This window comes from Haliotis asinina, chromosome 14, assembly GCF_037392515.1.
Source record: "Haliotis asinina isolate JCU_RB_2024 chromosome 14, JCU_Hal_asi_v2, whole genome shotgun sequence".
NCBI classification, from domain to species: domain Eukaryota; kingdom Metazoa; phylum Mollusca; class Gastropoda; order Lepetellida; family Haliotidae; genus Haliotis; species Haliotis asinina.
The window spans coordinates 13,771,362-13,790,549 of record NC_090293.1 but is presented as its reverse complement, the minus strand read 5'-3'; the positions used below and the strand labels follow the sequence as shown (position 1 = coordinate 13,790,549).

The following is a 19,188-nucleotide window of genomic DNA, read 5'->3' as shown; positions in this document are numbered from 1 at the left end:
TTACCGGTACTATTTCTCTGGGTCTCTACGTGAACGGTATCCGCCGGAAAGGAAACGGGTACCACTTCCGAATGATCAGCAAACGTCTTCTGCTAAGGTAGTGGTACCAGCATGCGCTTAACTTGGGTGTTTGCGACGGCAACGCTGGAATTTGAGGACTAGACGAAGAATACATCAATCTGATGAAAGCTGATTCATTCTTCATGTAACTGAAGTTTGTTTATTTGCTGGCTGTTTTAGCGTTTGAAGGCAGAGAAATACTGCATTTGCAGGGGAAAAAACATTCACCAGCTGTTGATTTCGGTTGAGGTTCGTCATGGCGTCTCATATGAAAACTTGACAACAGTGGAAAGTTGACGGGTGATCAGCATGTCCAGGAAGTGCTGGATCCAGTTGTTGTACCGCATTATGATAATCATCTTCTTGCTACAAAACCTGTTTATATGAATGGGACCGTCTTGGTGCAGTGACATCTTTCATTCAGAATAATGCAGTGACACACCTTCCGTGGCCACCTCGAGTCCAGATCGGTCAAGGCCGCCTAGCGTACATTTGAAACTTTACCTGTTACAAGAACCAGGTAACAAATAAACGCTTTTGTCTCATCCCATGCCTGATCCTCTCTCCATATATGTAACAGGTGTCATTTTGAGCAAGAACACATGTTCATATGGTTTGTTGTAGTCAAGACATTATCTTGCTGAAAAAGAAATTACTAACTCACTGAAGTACTCCTGTGCATGCACACCGCTGATGTTAGAAAACTTGGGCAACGTAGTAAAAATACAAATTTTCCGGGTGTATATAAGTGCTTTTTCCAGGTGTATATAAGCCTTTTTCAGGGTGTATATAAGGCTTTTTCCAGGTGTATTCTGAAAATGGTGTCACTCGATGTGTGAACACAATTGCACGCGGATATTCTGTGACATATAACAGGAAAGACGTTATAAGACAAGTAAATCTGAATTATTTAGTTATCATCGAAATATTAAATACACATATAACTAGTAAGGACTTCTGAAATGAATTCAGGTCCAACGGATCCATGCAACATCGAACGAACCTTAATCTGCTAGTCTCAAACATTCACCAGCTATCAGTTTGGTCTATTTAGTACATTTTCGCACTCTTCAAACAGGCGTGCAACTAGAGGCTCATAAGGTTTCCGATGAAATCATGATAACATTAGACACCATATGGCGGACAAAGTATTATGGGCAGATGATAATATCCAGTTGCGAGCTGTCTGTTGATAAAGGTTTGAAAACTGATGGCATAGTGTAAAGTTACCGTGTTTGCCTTCTTAAGCTCACAGCTTCATGTAACGCAAATGCTCTTACTTAACGCCCACTGCCAAGCTCGTAACATTACACAACATCCTGAGCCCCTTTCACAAAACTCTCGTAACCCTAAGGTCTCGTAACTTTTCTCATACCATTCCTACTTCCTATGTTACAGGACAGGAGGCACGAATGTACGAGAAAAGTTACGAGATCTTAGACTTACGAGAGCTTTGTGAAACGGGGCCATGTTCTTTCTTGTGTTGTTATGTAATGTTGATATACAACTATGTTAAAACATCTGGCGATGTGTTGCTATACCGGTGATACATACACAAACAACGACGAGACAAAAATTCCTTGATAGTAAGAAAATACTCCGTAATATATTTGCTTGACTATGATACACCGTTGCTCCTTTTTTCCCTCTGGTGATTCACCAGTGTCTCCGATATCATTCATTTTGATTATCAAGATGCAGAGAAGGCTTATATGGTGCAGATGAATGATACTGGGGGCATAAAGGATGAGGACTGTTTTATGGATATACAACTTCTTTATTTTGTATTAGGAACATTTCGACACAGATTCTAATGTCATTGTAACGTTTTCGCCTCATCCCTCATCTGTTGTCTAAACACCTCATGTATTTAAAGGATGGGGACTATTTGATGTATATACAACTTCTTTATTTTGTATTAGCGACATCTCGACATAGATTTCTAATGTCGTTGTCAAGCAAGTCAACGTCGAAACGTCGCTAATACCAAAATACAGAAGTTGTATATCCATAAAACAGTTCTCATCCTTCATCTAATCAACTTCTAGATTGCCAATCAAAGAAATCGTTGGGGGCATAGCTGAATCTTCAGAGGAGGGGTAATTGTATTACAATTAAGTAATCGTGACTGTTTTAACCAGGTTATCGCCCAAGAAAATAACATGCAGCAAATATTGATTACTTCGTTTTTGAAGCACTTACTATTGTAACTTTACCTGATAACATGTGTTATTTCGAACGTTGGAATTTTAATAAATAGGTTCCATCATATATGCACCAAGGGCTCTTATTACGGTAAGTACAGTTTATTTGTATATGTGTTCGCTAAATAATACAGAAATAAGTCCACCTTTTCTAACCACAATTGCTTTTGATTTGTTTATAGATAATTAGTTGTTACATTCTGGTAAGCAGTATTCCAGCTTTATGGCGACAGGCTGTGGGATTGTAGTGAAGGTATGACAGCTTGCACCAGAACGAGCCATCCCTTGCGTGCGTGAAAGGTCCCATACAGTGTGACCCTACTGAACAGCAAAAGAAACCCAACTCCGTTTTTTGTCAAGCCATAAACATGAAAGATTAATTCCATGAGGTTTCATTTTTTTCGAAACTTGCGTTTCTTTTCCTGTTCAGTATATATCCATCATCATCAATACCGACCAGGTATAAACACACATATAGTCAGTCAGCAAGGCCTCGTTGCATACATACGCACCGAACACATGCGCACATACACGTGTGTATGCATGCACACACATACACGTACGTACGTGTGATCATGCACGGACGTACATCCCATCTACAACGACGAGATATAAATATGCGTATGGACCAGCATAGTCGTGGAAACATAATCATACGCACATTCAGACATGTCACACGCTCGCACGCATTTTCTGCACTCAAGCAAGTACAAACTGGCACAGACATGCATACGTAAGAACATACGTCGTCTTATAGTTTCCATAGGAGGCACCTAATCGAGTCAACTACATGTATATAGTATACCCTGGTTATAATGGCACTGTTTGTCCAGGAGAAAATATGGCATTATATCCAGGGTGGCATTGTAACGAGGTTAGACAGTTAGAGGTCCTCTGAATGCCCGGGTTCGATTCCCCACATGGGTTCAAAGTGTGAAGCCCATTACGGGTGTCCCCTACCGTGATGTTGCTGGAATATTGATAAAGGAGGCGTGAATCTAAACTCACTCACTCAGGGGGCCCCTAGCTTCAAAGAAAACACGGGGCATGTCTGGCTTATGGGATGTCATCGTCATGGTTGACTGGTTCAAGTCTTGACCGCTCCCATGCTTATACAAGTAGTTGCAACGTAAGCGTGCGTGCTTGCGTGTGCGAAACACTGTAGGCTATCAAAGCATGCCCTTGAAGATCTGAGATAAAATAGTTTTCAGCAACCCATACTTGCCATGAAAAGTGACTATGCTTGACGTAAGAGGCGACTAACGAGATCGGTCATCGGTTCCCATTTTCGCAGATCGATGCTCATACTGTTATTCACTGGATTGTCTGGCCCAGACTCCATTATTTACAGACCGCCGCCATATAGCTGAAATATTGCTGTGTGCTTAGTAAAACTAAACTCACTCACTCAGCCTATCAAAGCGATGGGCTCGTATTATAAATTACAAGTTCGCACGAGAAATGTGTCAGAATTATGTTGACGGTCAAAGAGTCCCTGTATATGTAGTCAGATGACCTGATGTCAACGCGTACAATCCTGCGGACAGTTTGCTCATATATCCGTTAAGATGGATGGTGATGACCTAAAACCGGCCTCCGCGACAAAACTGTTTCACATTATCTCAGTGACGTGATGAATTACAACGAGCTTGTCGGATACCAACAGATTAAGCTTCCACTTGACTCTCAGACACACTGCCTCTTAAATTAATTTTGCCTTTGCCGTACAGTTGATGGGCAGTCATAACCAATCCTTAGAGTGTTCGCTCTTTGGTGGCAAGTCTACTTGCGCAAACATTAGCCGCAACTAGTCTATTTCCTCAATGTTCGCAGTTTTTCTCACAAAATTCTTAAGGTGTTTTACATTTTACAAAGAAATGTCTACGAGACTAAGAACTAGTCGATTTACCCTCGTACGTATTATTGTGATCTTTAACAACATGAAAATTGAACTGAAATGAATTAAACTGAATGGAAACGTCAGGTCCCCCGTAATATGGCGGTGTATGTTTATAGTGTCTTACAACAATTGCTAGAAGAGCCAGGGCCAGGTGACTCCATATCATTAACAAAGGCATTTACAGCATTCATTACGAGGGACTTATTCCATGTTCAGAGTAGCCTATTCTATGAGTTACCCGTTTTCAAAGAAAACGTTGAAAATATGGCTTCCTTGATACCAAGTACATCCATTGTTTGTTCTCGCCAGTAGGGTAGCCCACTGATTCAATCGTTCGCTCGTCACGCCTTAGAGACGGGTTCAGTTCCTCACAAGGGTACAATGTGTGAAGCCCATTTCTTGCTGGAATATTGTTAGTTAAAACGGAGCAAGACTTACTCAATCCTTCACTCAATTGGCATTGTCGTTCCCAAAATAATACATTCCACTGACTTTGTAACTTGATGTTCGAGGAATTTGCAGCATTAATCACCAGGGACATAATCCGCACTCTCTGAAGAGAGTAGTTTATTCTATTTGTTCCCTGTTTTATGATATCAGAGGTTGGGTTGTTATTAACAGAGGTTTCTGTCTTCTGATAAAGTTTCACCTGTTTTCCAGTTATTTCTGACGTAAGAAAATTCACATTCCGGCCGTTATCTACAGGACTGAATTGTAACTCAATATTATCTATCTGGCGGTGCAGTCCCGCTCACGCGAGTAGCACGGCATCTATTTACCCTGCAGATGAAAGCACCACACTCTCTGTGTTGTGTCAGCAAACAGCAGCGATCCTCTCAGGTGGGCTCTTGTCGACAACACTCCATTGGTACGGCTGAGGGTGTGGATTCGAATCCCGGATGGGACTAAGCCCAACAAAAGTGCTAGAATATATATGTACAGTATCGAATTAGTGTAATCCCAAGTATGACATATGTTACACTACATCGATTTCCACATTCCCTTATTTTATCCCTGGGACTAAAGATGAATTTTATCCCTTTGGTAATCAAATTATGTAACCATAATTGAACTCAGGGCTTGTCGGCATGTCTTGTATGGATTTGGTACGATTTTCTCGACATTTCATATTATAATACATTAACAATTACAAAATCCTGCAGGTATCCCAGACCTTCTCGTGGAAGATGTGATCGACATGGACGGTTATCTAAACGTGTACTTGGTTTACATGTGATGACACCCCTTACTCTGCTCTGGCGTAATATGTCCGATTACAACATTTTCCATCTCGGTGGAAACAGCGTGTGTCATATGCATTTATTGGTGGTCAAGTATCTGACCTGTTTCAGGAGACCAGTGTCATGGAATCCCCTGACTGCACTGAACGTTGCAAATGTCCTTTTTCCAAATAGAGACATCACTGCCAACAATATACTTAATTATACCCATGGGTCTAAAATCTTGACTTTTGGCCATGGGCCTAGGTACAGGTAATCCCGGTACATGATTTCAGTGTGCGATTCATATATTTTGTTTTCTGGATAGGGAGGATGGGGTGAGGTGGTGGAGAACATGATGTCCCTTCGTCCCAAATTACCAGTGGCAATGACAGCATTTAAGCACATCCATTATTAAACATGCCACCCTTTGTGGTGGTAGAAGAGACCTAATGCATTGTCGACGTCATGGTCTCTTTTGGGAGTAGGGGAATCGAAGCGAGTGACGATTGAACGGTCTTACCTCTGGGCTACCCCACCGCCCCTACTGAACTCACCCACGGTGTCTGATGCACAATATATAATAGCAGTTTGAAATATATACACCACATTTTAGTGTGTTTCGTGAGGATATCTATACATGCAACACACAACGTCATTAATCTTGGTTAAAATCTAAGCAAGTTAACCTAATCCCGATTCTCGATTCGCATCGGGATTCATCTTTTTAACCTCTTCCGGCTGAACATTCCTTCTTCCGCCCGTCGTCAAAGACGCATTGGAAAGCTTGCTAGCAATAGCTTTTCTGTGCTTATTACGTTATCAGTTCGGTCACGTTTTAGATTTTAGATGTGTGCGATCTGAATACGCACGTAGAGGTATTGTCACAGACAGATAAGTAAAACTGCATGGAAAAAGAAGGCTACTAATTAAAATCCGAATATGAATGAGCCTAGCCCTGAACGCCAAAATGCAATCAATCGAAATATTGACGAGGGGGTTCGGCAGGTGATTGACAGCTTCGTCAACAAATCTCAAGAGACAACGGAATCGCTGATCAAATCGTTTACATATCTGACGATGGGTAATTATCTCCAGTTAATTATTGTTTTGGAACAGTTTGTTATTACTGAGTCACAAAGGGGGGTGGCAGGAGAATATGTCCAAAGAGAGACCATCTATTCTATGATATAGTCACTGGTCCAAAGACGTAAAGTGATATGAAATAAGAGAACCAGCATGAATGGTGACTAATAGTGTTTGGATAGGTATTTCTCTGAAAACAATTACATAAGCTAACTAAGACACGTTTTAAGGGTGTAAACTGCACAAGCTCAGTGCAGAATACTTTCAGTTATGAATTTGAATAGGTCAACCGCATCCATTGTTACCACTGAACATGTTGGCCTAATTCCTAGTATGACACATACATTCTTATGAAGACAAAACCTGTGTGATGATTATTGTTATTATGTTTTACAGATTAAGATAAAAATGCAGCAGAGAGGGTTTGGGTGATCCTGGCACAGTCAGGCTGGTAAGGTTCATCATCAGTTCAGGGCCCTTGCCCCCTCTACATGCAGCCCAGACAGCGAATGGGACTTCTCCCAGGAAACGCTGCCTATTTGAACCCACCAAGTATATGAAAACCCCCAACACTGAAGCCTTCTGCATTACGCAGTTTGTCAGAAGGGCTGTGCTCCTGGTGGACAGTGTATTTGGGTTACCAGCGAGACATTTTGAAGGCGAGGTCCACATATTTTTCATGCTTTTCCTGAATCTTTTGCTGTTAAAAGGGACAGAAAATGCACTGATATAAATAAAGTCACTGGCTTTATCAAAAAGGACAAGATCAGGTTTTTTGGTAGGAATTCTTCTGATTCTGTATATAGGCCTATTCCAGAGAAGTTTGAAATCATCATTTTCCAGGATGCCCTGGACATGTTCAGGGTCATACCATGGATGGACCTCAAACATGTCCAGGGCTTCCTGGAAAATGATTATTGTGGTTATATTGTTGTTTAGTAATCACTCTTTTGCAGATGATGTACTGGAAGCTGAATCCAAGAAAAAGAAGGGAACAGTCTCTCCTGTTGTCCAAAGTAAGGAGAGACCTGTTTGCCTCTCCTCAGCACAGTTGATAACAGAGGCAACTCCTTTACCCAGACATGATCCACAAACAGATGATGATGGTGTAGAAGAACAGGTGAGAGGAAGAAACAGTGCAATGAACTGATGCCATTTAGCAGAGTATGTACTAAATCTGACATCCATCACTATGTTTAGACGCCTCAGTTGGTGGAGAATTAACTTAACACAGAATCTTGGTATGCTCAAGGGTTCAAACCTGTGAAGATCCGGGTTAGAATTGATCTTCCATAACCCATGCTTGTCATAACAGGCGACTGACAGGATTGGGTGGTGACGTTCGCTGACTTGGTTGAACATGTTATTGTATCCCAGCTGTGTAGATAGATGTTCATGACGCGGATTACAGGATTGTCGGGTTCAGATTTGATTACCCTGGTACTTACATACCATCATATAGCTGGAATATTGCTTAGTGCAATGTTAAAGGACAAACACACAAAACGTGGGTTTAAAAAAGGGGAAGTTGTCCACACCTTCTGTGAGAGAGGAGTAGTTTAGTGGTACACAGTAATCCTCCAGTTTGTTAGATTATGCTTCCTTGCGCTTAGTTCCTGCAAACATTGAACTCATAAGCGATGACCTGATTGAAATACCCCTTCGGGTGCATTAATACAAACTCATGACACACATATATACAGTTAAACAGTTACATTTTCTAGAAACTGCATGTGTAGACCTCATGGGAGTTACAGCAAAATTTACCTTGTAGATTGTCCGTAATGGTGACACTGTTTTGTTGCAGACTCTGGATGAAGGAACCAAGACCGGCACAATGACTGATGGAGCCATTCACCATGGCAACCGTCCACTGAGAAAAGTATCTCTCCTCTTCAGTATTGCATGATGTGATAAGCTAATCTGATAATTGCATTTGACCTTCATGATGTAGTTATGGGAGGATCCAGGAATGTTGAAAGGATGAATGACCTCTTCCCCCCCTAATGGTGCTCATGGTATCAGTCACAAAATTGTCTGGTCCAGACTCAATTTATTTTAGACATAGATATGGAATACTGCTGAGTGCAACATTACACAACAAACAAAATCACATAAGAATCTAAACTGTAAGGCTTAGGGTTTTCTCAGTTTTGGGACCTGTGAAGATCCAGGGTAGAGTAGGTCTTCAGCAACCCATGCTTGCCACAAAAGGCAACTATGCTTGTCGTACGAGGTGACTAACGGTATTGGACTCCGTCAGCTTGTTGACTTGGTTGACACATGTCATCGGTTGCATTGTCGATTATTTACAGACTGTCACCTTATCGCTGAAGTGTGGTGTAAAACCAAAATCACTCACTCACTCGGTTTTTAGAAGTGCTTTTTTAACAAATATTTAGTGCAGTAATAATCAGTTTTATAAATTCAAAGCCCAGTTCTTCCTTGTTTATATGCAGAGTACGGATATCTAGGATAGTTGATACTTGTGGATCCCAAGCTACGTGAGTGTAGGATGCATGTAGGATTCTCCTTTCACTGGTACATATCAGTATTCAGAGAACATCATATCAGTGTTTGTATGTATGATTCCCATTCGATCAGTTTCTCATTGTTTATGAATCATCTGTCATACACGTCAAAGTTAGTAATTTGGGTTACTATATTAAAGCTCTTGTGATCTTGTTTTGTTCAAAGCCTGTGATAGCTTTGTGAAATGTTATGTTGCAGTTTGACAATTTTGTTGATGATGCTGGTAGTGATGGTGATGATGATGGTGATGATGATACTGATACTGATGATGTATCAGCTGGAGGATACAGTGCAAGCTTTGCTGAGACAGGTAAGCTGGATGTATTCGTATGTTCACCACATAAGGGTATAAACATCATAAGGGTATAAAATACGTTGGAGATATTAACAAGAAGGTTGTTGTGTGTTTATTTAGTCTGTACTGGTACTTAACTCTTGAGACCTGGGTTTGATTCGCTACTTAGGTAGACCTGTGAAGGTCCCAGGGTAGAATAGGCCTTCAGCAACCCATGCTTGGCATAAAAGGCGACTATGCTTGTCGTAAGAGGCGACTAACGGAATCGGGTGGTCAGTCTCGCTGACTTGGTTGACACATGTCATCGGTTCCCAAAAGTGCAGATCCATGCTCATGTTGTTGATCACTGGATTGTCTGGTCCAGACTTGATTATTTACAGACGGCCACCATATAGCTGCAATATTGCTGAGTGTGGCGTAAAACTACACTCACTCCCCACTTGGGTACAATGGGCGATGAGCCCATTTCTGGTGACCCACGCCATGATATTGCTGGAATATTGCTACAAAATGATGTAAAAACCAGTTTACTTAACTAGTTTACTTACTTGAAAAATGTGGAAGGATCTACATCATAGCAGAATATAGAAAGCTGTCATCCTTGTATCTTGCCTTTATCTACAAGTGCCAATTGACAGGTCCCCATATTTCAATGATTTTTTTCAAAGCGATTGTAAATGTTGAGAGACTTGTACTCTTGAATGATTCATCTGCAAAGTATCTGTCAACTGTGTCTTATGTTTTATGCCATTTTATATGAGGAATTTGGTCACTGGTTGCATGGGTGATATCTGAAATTCTTTCTGGAAAATACACAGGTAAATCTGTCACTGAAGGGGAGGTAACTCAGGACAAGGAAGAGTTTTTGTTAAAAGAGCAGCAGTTGCCCCATGCAACACAGCAAGCTACGGAGTGTGACCTGAGTATGTTAGTGGATCAGCAGTATGATGCAGACTTTGTTGATGAGGATGACGATGATGTTGCTGCTCATCTTAACCCTGGAGAGGTTGAGGTTCCCCCTGACATTGTACCCACAGAGTTGGAACTGCTACAGGTCACGAGTCTTGACATAACCACCACTCGGAAAACTGGCAACGAGGACAGACCACATGTTACTCAGTCTGAGGATCAGGTATTTACATTCTGCCCTTTTTCCTGTCATTTTACGTTTAGGGGTGGTGGGGTAGCGAAGTGGTTAAAGCATTCACTTGTCAAACGGAACATACAAGTTCAATTCCCTGAATGGGTACTATGAGTGAAGCATATTTCTGGTGTCCCACGCCATAGTATGGTTGGAATGTTGCTAAAGGGGTTGTACAACTCACTCACTCACTCACTCACTCACTCACTCACTCACTCACTCACTCACTCACTCACTCAATGTTGGGAGATCTTAATCAGAGATTTTCTGATGGGTTCTTTAGGACTCAAGGAGAGTTTCACAAGAGAATCTAAGTCAGGGATTCTAAGAAGCTATACTGAAAGACCAAAGTCAATGGACTATATTTCACACTGTGATAAAGTAACTTTGAATTAAACAATAATCTGTCAACGTCTTGACACTGTGCAGCACACTTCTCCTGCAACTTAAATTGGTAACATTGTTGTTTCATTGCCAAATTCATTATAGCGGACGCCAATCTTGTGTTTCACTTGTATCCGACATCATTATCTTCTACAGGTGTGTATATCATATTTAATACAAGTGTTGAGATGAGTTGCCTCAAGTGACTGTAAACAAACGGAAAACTGACATAAGTAAATGCTCAAAACTAAATACACAAAGAAGATGGATTGTCATTACTTTTCCTGAACGGAAATTATCCTAACGTACATTGACCAAAGTTTGTAATGTAAATAATTACATTTGTAAAACCTCTATGTCATGTGGCAAATTTGACAAACCAAGTCAGTCTAAGTAAAATTAGTCTCAGTGTATTTCGTTAAACTCCACCACTGAGTCTAACAACACCTAGTACAAGGTTGAGTCAGGTAACCTTTTAGCAACCAAGGACTGTCTAATCGAGACCGTTAAACAGATATAACCAATCAGACAATGGCTACTAGTTAGGGATCGGAAGGACTTTCAAAATATTCAGGTCACTTTCACAGATCTCTCCACAAACAAAAATCCGCATATAACACAATTGTTTGACTTGCAGTATATACACTTTTGGGTTTCTGTTGACATGGATACCATTAGCTAATATTTCCGCAAGATGATGTCCTTGAATATTTCCCCAAACTCCATTTTTAGCAACTGTTTACGCACTGTTGTCATGGTTGTATGTACATTGTGTGCATCACACGGAAGCAAGCGTGTGCTGTATAGTTTTCGTAATTGTTCGGTTATGAACCTTTTTGAGATAAAAAGTTCAAAAGGTGTGTGCAAATGTCCACTTTCGCGATTTGGTAAGCTGTGTTCTGATTGGTCAATCTCAAAGGTTACCTCCCATAAGGTTTTGTTAGACTCAGTAGTGGAGTGTAACGAAAAGTACTGAGGATAAGTTTACTTAGACTGCAACCGAGCATGCTTCCTCCTCGGATGCCTGACCAGAGTTACTTCCCTTAAAGATCGTTTGCAAGTGCAAAACAGAATTTCCATTAATACCTTCACAAACATAACAGTCAACATTACTTGTCAGTCAGATTGTTCCTTTAAACTAATTGAATAAATGAGTGTTGTGTCTGAGGCAGAAATTACAACTGTCTCCTGACATGGCATAAGTATTCTGTAATGATTCAGTTGCCCATGTATCCATAAGTTGTTCAATGTACAGCATTTGACAACAAGATGCAGTCAAATGAAATGGACACCCTTGCTCTTCCTCCTCCCTGTTCGTCCATCAGCTCCATGCAGGTTGTTGTGTCATGTTTTTGTTTGTTGTTTAATTCTGCACTCAGCAATATTTCATCAATATTTCAGCAATAACATGATGATCTGTAAATAATTAAGTATGGACCATATAATTTAGTGATGGACGTCAATCAGTGCAGTTAGGATACAATGACATGCATAAACCGAGTCAGCAAGCCCGACCACCTGATCATGTTAGTTGGCTTTGCTGTAGTGGCTGTTGCTCTGGTGCCAGCTTAAATCTCTACAGCTGAAGTGAGTAGATTGAGTCTGACATCAACATAAAATGTTTCTTTAAACTTCCTTAGTCTCAGTCTAAATAAACGTAGGTTCAGCATTATTTGTGAAACTGCTATACTGATTGAATAATACCGTTTTCTGAGATTGCTGCATTTTGTCATATGTTCCAGTGTCGGTACAGCAGGAAGCCTATAAAATTGTTTCTTGTTTGCTAGTATTGCCTTGTTTTATTTGATGAAATAACACTGTGTGCTGATTCATGCTTCATTTGTTATTCGGTAACCATGGCAACCATGATCAGATGTTTTCAATAACTGCTCCAGCCCTACAGCTTGTGAGAAACAACAAGAGTGATTATTCAGAGCTGGCAACATGTGGAATGTTTTAAGCAGGGTGTGTTTACATTAAAAACATGATGAAAAGTTTCTAGTTTTTCATTGAATAATCAAACAATTTTCTTTGTTGATGTTTTCTGAAATAAACATACGCTACTATTTTCTGATTGGTTGATGATAAACTGGACATAGCTTGTGGTGAGCTATTGTACTAAATGATGTCATTGTTTTGTAGGTTTTCCCGTGTTCTTATTTTATCATCAGTTAAATAAGCCGTCTGAAAAGTTATTTTTCAGGCATTTTTAGATAAAAATTGAGTTCATTATATTTTTGCATTTTATGGAGTACATCTGCAATCCAGTGTACCCACTACATATATCTGTTATGCAGACTTGCAGATAGTCTGTCGTACATACCCTGAAGTAAAAAAAAGCCCACGCAAGTCTAGAAAATGTGGCAAGTCTAGATTTCCTTAGCCTCTGAAAATGAAGAAAGTCTCAGGGCTCCATTTCATTATATTATTTTTTTTCACTACGAACGTTTTTTTTCAGTAAAATATGTTCATTTCAGAGACTAGCTGTTAGTCTACTTTGCAGAGTGTTCATGCAAATTATTAGATTTTTATTTTAATAAGTGCAAATGAATTTTTATTGATTTTGTTTAAAATATAAGTCATGTTTAATGTCTGAATGGACATGTTTGACTTCGGCAGGTGTGTTCGGACCAGGTGGAGGCGTTCTGTCTTGACGAAGATTTCGACTATGACAATGTGAAGCTGACTCCTAAGTTTACACCTCAGGAATGGCAACATCTACAATCTTTCATACCTGCAGATAGTAAACCCAGCTGATGTCTAAAGCTGACAAAGATTTGCAATAAGTGTGTAAATATTCATGTGGAAACAGAAAAATCATGCATACATCCTAAATAAAATATGTTTCATTCATAGTTCATGTTTGTCCATGTGTTCACGATCATCTTGCATGCATCATATGAACAGTCCTTTTAAAGCATGGACATTCACAGGCAGTCATTTTGTCACGTTGGCTGCATTTATTAGCACTCTTACAAAAATATCCTATCTGACATTTCTTCATTTTTCTTTGGTTTTTGTATTGAGATTAATTAGAACAAAGTTTCTAGCTTCAAAACAAATAATTTACCTAAACTATCAAAACCAAGGCTACATGTGAAACAGTGGGTCAGCATAATGTCTGTTGGTTTCCTGATCATTTTCTTTATCACTGTATTCAGTCTAAATGGATTTGTATCACAAAGTATTTAAAGCACGCATGTCAACCCATCTGGCCATGTTTAGCTGACACTGAAGTTAAAGGTAATTAATTACATAATTGTCAAAATAACTTCACTATAAATCATTATATTTGTATTTTAATCAGTAGAGTCAGTATATATCTACATGATCAGCTGATGTCAAAAGACACTTCATAGTTGATAAAACAAGAATATTTATGACAAGCTACAGCAAACATGCTCCAGTTTATCAGCCTGTTATCAATGCATCTGTCCTTGTAAGATTTATTTAATAGCTATTATGTTTTTAGATTCCATGGCAACAAGATTTGTATACATATTCATGACAAATATTTACCATTTTGGAAATTACAATTATCATGTACCCTTGTCCAGGTTTTACCATTTAAGGCCCTCTTATTTGAAACATAATCCTTATCAGAATCTGTCTACAGTGAAACAGTGGTGGGAACCAAAATCAATGTTTATATTCCTGGCTCTCATCACTAAAGGAGTTGAACAAGGACCGGCTGGTTCAGAGTCAGCTATCTGTGTCTCCAACATGGTATCTCACTGTGTTAGTGCTATCAAACTGAAATTAGTCACATGCAACTCATGCATACACATTGCCATATAAGTGGAGTGACACTGAATGTGACCTTAAACTTTCTTTCTAATCACATGCAAGGTTAGATTATGAGAAAGGCAAGTATTGATGTAGCAGTATTGACTCTTTAGAATATACATCACTGACAGTTTCTCCCTATATTTGTTCAAGGTTGACAGTTGCCCTGGTTCAGTCCTTTGACCCAATATGGCTGAAACATATGGCACATGTGTGACAAGAATTTTTAATTCCTTTAATTTCAGTTTGAGACCAATAAAAACTAAATGTTCAAAACAAAAATTTCTTCAAAAACCATAGAAACATTAAGAATCCAACACACTGAAGATAGAGTTGAATTGGGGATTACAACTTTATACTTTCAACTTTACTTTACTTATATGCTGAGGTGACATAGATGCTACCTTTATCAAGCATTACTTGTGACCACATGGGTACAATGTTTGAAGCCCATTTTCTGGTGTCCCCTGCCGTGACATTGCTGGAAAATTGTTAAAAGCAGCGTAAAACTAAACTGACTGACTGACTCACTCACTCATTACTTGTGAAGATTCAATTAGAATTTGTCTTCAGAAACTCATGTAAGCAGCAGCTAATAGGATAATTCATGAGGTGAGGTGCTGCATGTTATTGAATCTCAACTGTGTGGATCAATACGTATATCAATCACTGGACTGTCTGGTTTATACCTGATTATTTACAGATCACTGTCATATTGCAGGCAAATCACTAGATGCGCTATTAAACAAGCAAATCTCTTTGTGATTGGTAGGCTAGAGAATATGAAGAAAACATTGTTGCCATATGTTTGGAAAAAGAAAAAGAATATGTCACTGTGTTAAATTAAAATATATAGTTTATTTACAAAAATACAATGGAAATGTCACTGTAAGCACAAACAGGTTTGTAAACATTGGACGGAAGATAATCTCTAATCAATGTAACAAACATGAGGGTTATATGCAGGACAATGATCTCATAATCTCATAACTCATGGACTTGACATGTTGACCCTGTAGTGTGGTGGAACCCTGGGAAATAAACCCGAAGCGTCTGGTGGAACCCTGGGAAATATACTCAAAGCGTCTGGTGGAACCCTGGGAAATATACCTGAAGACTCAGGCGGAACCTGGAAATGGACCAGGGCTCCGTTTCACAAAACTCTCGTAAGCCTAAGATCTCGTAAGTTTTCTCGTAGCCATTGTGCCTCCTATACTGTAACACAAGAGCTACGGATGCTACAAGAAAAGTTATGAGATCTTAGGCTTACGAGAGTTTTGTGAAACGCGGCCCCGGCACCAATTTCTCAAAAACTTAAGAGTGTTGACTCAAATCTGAAAAAACTGGTACACCAGAATAGACTGACATCAATATTTAAATTCAAACATAGTAGACAATTTCTGTGTGGTGAATAGAATACTTTAGTTGTTTGGGCTTATTACTTTCAAAATGCAGTTGAGTTAAAAATTCAGCTGTTTCAAATTGTCACACTCAGTTTGAAATGTGAGTAAAAGTTATAGATTGTTTCGAAAAAACAGGTCTGATGTGTCACGAACTGAGAGAGATGGACCTGAAGAGCCAGCAGGTATCCAGGAACATGGAATGTAAGTTTCAGGCAGGGTTGTTCCGGGAGGGGGTGCAAGGGAAAGCACCCAAAGTCATTGTTCAGCTTACGTAACATTTGTCCATGAAGAACTTTCTAAGTGACTGGGCATACTTCAGTATAAGTACAGTTAGTATGTCTACACAAGGCAATACAGTAATGTTGCTGGATCTTGCTGATCTGTCAAGTGGAAATGATACAACCTTGCTCTACAGACCTCTTCAAACATTTCTAGTTGGTCAACGGGGTGTTGTTCCACAAACTGAAACTATCACCACTCTCATGACTTACCATAAACTTACAACTACAATAAGCTTATTGTGAAACAGTATGACAGAAATATCACGCCACTCATCAGTGTTAAACAATAAAATAAATTCAACATTTTTATATCTTTCTATTGACACTTCTTCAATTTCTGTTGATAAGATAAAAATTACCATCACGAGATACAGCATTTAAACCATAAACCACTTGCTTCATGCAGAATTTTACAGTTAATCTTCCTGATTCATATAGCCAGCATCTTTATGGACCAGCAACAAAATACAAGTCAAAGTGATACAACAATGTCACTAACTTTAAAACTTGTTCTTGTTGATTTGTGCAAATATCCAGTTATGGTAGTCTTCAGGGACTTTAATTTTGCTATAACTGGACCTGAACACAACCGAGAGTCAACAAGTGATCCAGTCTAAGTAAACTTAGTCTCAGTATTATTTGTTACACTCCTCTACAGAGTCTAACAAACCCTAGTAGGAGGTCACGTCAGGAACCTTTGAGTGACCTATGACCTATTTGACCTGCAGCATATACATTTTGGGCTTTCTGATGACATGGCTACCATTAGCCAATATTTCTGTAAGCTGACATCGATGAATATTAACAAAAACACTGTTATCAGTGACTGTTGATAGTGTTGTAGCATGCTCTATGTGCATCATACGGAAAATAGCATTCGGAATCGTTCAGGTACAAACCTGTTCAAGGTAAAAGTTCAAAAGGTAAGTGTCAATGTCCACTTTTGCAATTGGGTAATAACACTGAGGATAAGTTTACTTAGACTGACAAGTGATTTTACTGACTACAGTTAGTTTGGTGTTACTCCGCTTTTAGCAATACTACAGCTGTACCCAGCAAACCCGGTTATTTAGCGTGATAAATTAAGCCACAAGGTGACCCCAATGCCCCTCAGCTTAGCTACAATCTCTAAAGAAAAAACAGTTTTCCAGAAGTCACCAAGTCTCTGAAAAAACTTATTTCTAAGACAATGATAAGATACACATATACCATGTTGTATATACAACATGTACAAATATTTAACATATAATTAATCTGCATAGATATACATGTTAAAATGGTTAAATACCATTGATTTCTATGTTAGGAAGCGTCAAACAACTATACTTTACCTATCCTTATTCTCGATGTCTGTGAAGAATTTTGTGCTGAAACTTGAGACTATTTGATTTTTCTCTTATTTCCTAAAAAAGTGTAGAATGCAAATGCTAATATTATTGCCAATGAGGATCTTGCCCAGAACCTGATTGCATCTAAAACACTGTCAAAGACTTCCGCCTCAAAATTGAAGGGACCAAAATACTTTAAATATCTGAGAGAAAAAAGGAATACAAAGGGACCAACTGTTTACTTTAAGACAACCATAAGTAAGACACTTCATTGTTTGACTGCATACAGAATGAATGGACTGTGGTGACAAGGTCTGGCAGTATGTTTTACACAGCCAGGTTTACATCTAGTCAATCCTTGCTACATATCATCTAGTCCAGTAATTCACAGAAACAAAAATGACATTCTGAACAAGCAATGATTATAACTGACAATTTCCAACACTATGCAAATACACTTATAAAGACATACTTCATCCAGCCATGTAAGTATTACTTATGACTAGATATTTGAAAAAATATCAAAACATAAAGTGTTATAAAACCTAAGATACGTCTAGTGTGCATTCTTTTTTCCATAGCGAAATGCACATCCTTGGTGCTTGCACCTTTTGAAATATTTGACTTGCTGTATGGTTGTAGTCCTTGACAAGATCTGGAATTTTGTTATTTACATATACTTCTATCTACCTAAATGTTAACTTGTAGTAATAAATCTAACACTATCATTAAAGGCAAGAATCAAATCTCCCTAATGGCCCATCTTTGAAGAACATTGTATTAAAAATGATAAAAGCAATACACAAAAATACACAAGTAACTACTGACTTTTCAACATTGTAAACCAAAAGTCACTGTGTTCTGTAATCTGATTGGTTGAAAAACATGATCAAATGGTATTAGATTCCCGGAAACTGAAAGACTATTCACCGCGTATTGACACGTAAACAATTGTTTTGTTGTGTCATCAACAGTGGTGACGTCATTCAAATCATATTGTGACGTAAAGTTAGAATGACGTCACAAATGAGCAACTCCAGATGCTACCATGAGAACCAGCTGAAACGGCCAGCTGATGACACTTCACTGCTGTGTCCGTATTCGATGTAAATGAGTGCAGACACAAAAACCCCTTTGGTTTACTTTTGTGTTACGCTGACGCCGTCGGTTCCAAATGCATTCCCGTGCTTCAAATACTCAATAACACCCGGAAATTGGCCAACACATGATGTTTATCTCCTAATTATAATTGATCAAATACATTTATGTGGAGGATGTGTTTTGATATACAGATCACCAGAAGAAACTCCCTTTCGTAGTTATATGCATGCATTGTATATCACCATACATGAGTAAAAAGTATTGAACATCCTGCATGTTATACAGTGTTTACATAAACCTGACCGAATCAAAGTACTTTCCTCCACACTTAATACAATAAGTAAACAAACTCATTTTCAAATGATCCCAATGAAGTAGTCAGTAAAGTATAAAGTGAGTGTTCCAAGTTCTGCTTTTTCACCAAGAATGTTTAAAGCTTGTGACAACTTGACTGTAACAGAGATATG

At 39.0% G+C, this 19,188-nt stretch overlaps 2 protein-coding genes across 2 annotated transcripts in view; both read left to right on the top strand.

Moving 5' to 3' along the window:
• Positions 1 to 19,188, top strand: part of LOC137261098 (mediator of RNA polymerase II transcription subunit 18-like) — a 189,801-nt gene that overhangs the window by 145,543 nt on the left and 25,070 nt on the right. The gene's annotated exons all lie outside the window — the stretch shown is intronic.
• On the top strand, positions 6,128 to 13,677 carry LOC137261601 (intraflagellar transport-associated protein-like). Its single transcript, XM_067799379.1, has 6 exons — positions 6,128 to 6,468; positions 7,427 to 7,590; positions 8,278 to 8,352; positions 9,201 to 9,312; positions 10,116 to 10,429; positions 13,442 to 13,677. Exons 1-6 carry the CDS (start codon positions 6,327 to 6,329, stop codon positions 13,577 to 13,579), a joined length of 945 nt encoding a protein of 314 aa, XP_067655480.1. The 5' UTR covers positions 6,128 to 6,326; the 3' UTR covers positions 13,580 to 13,677.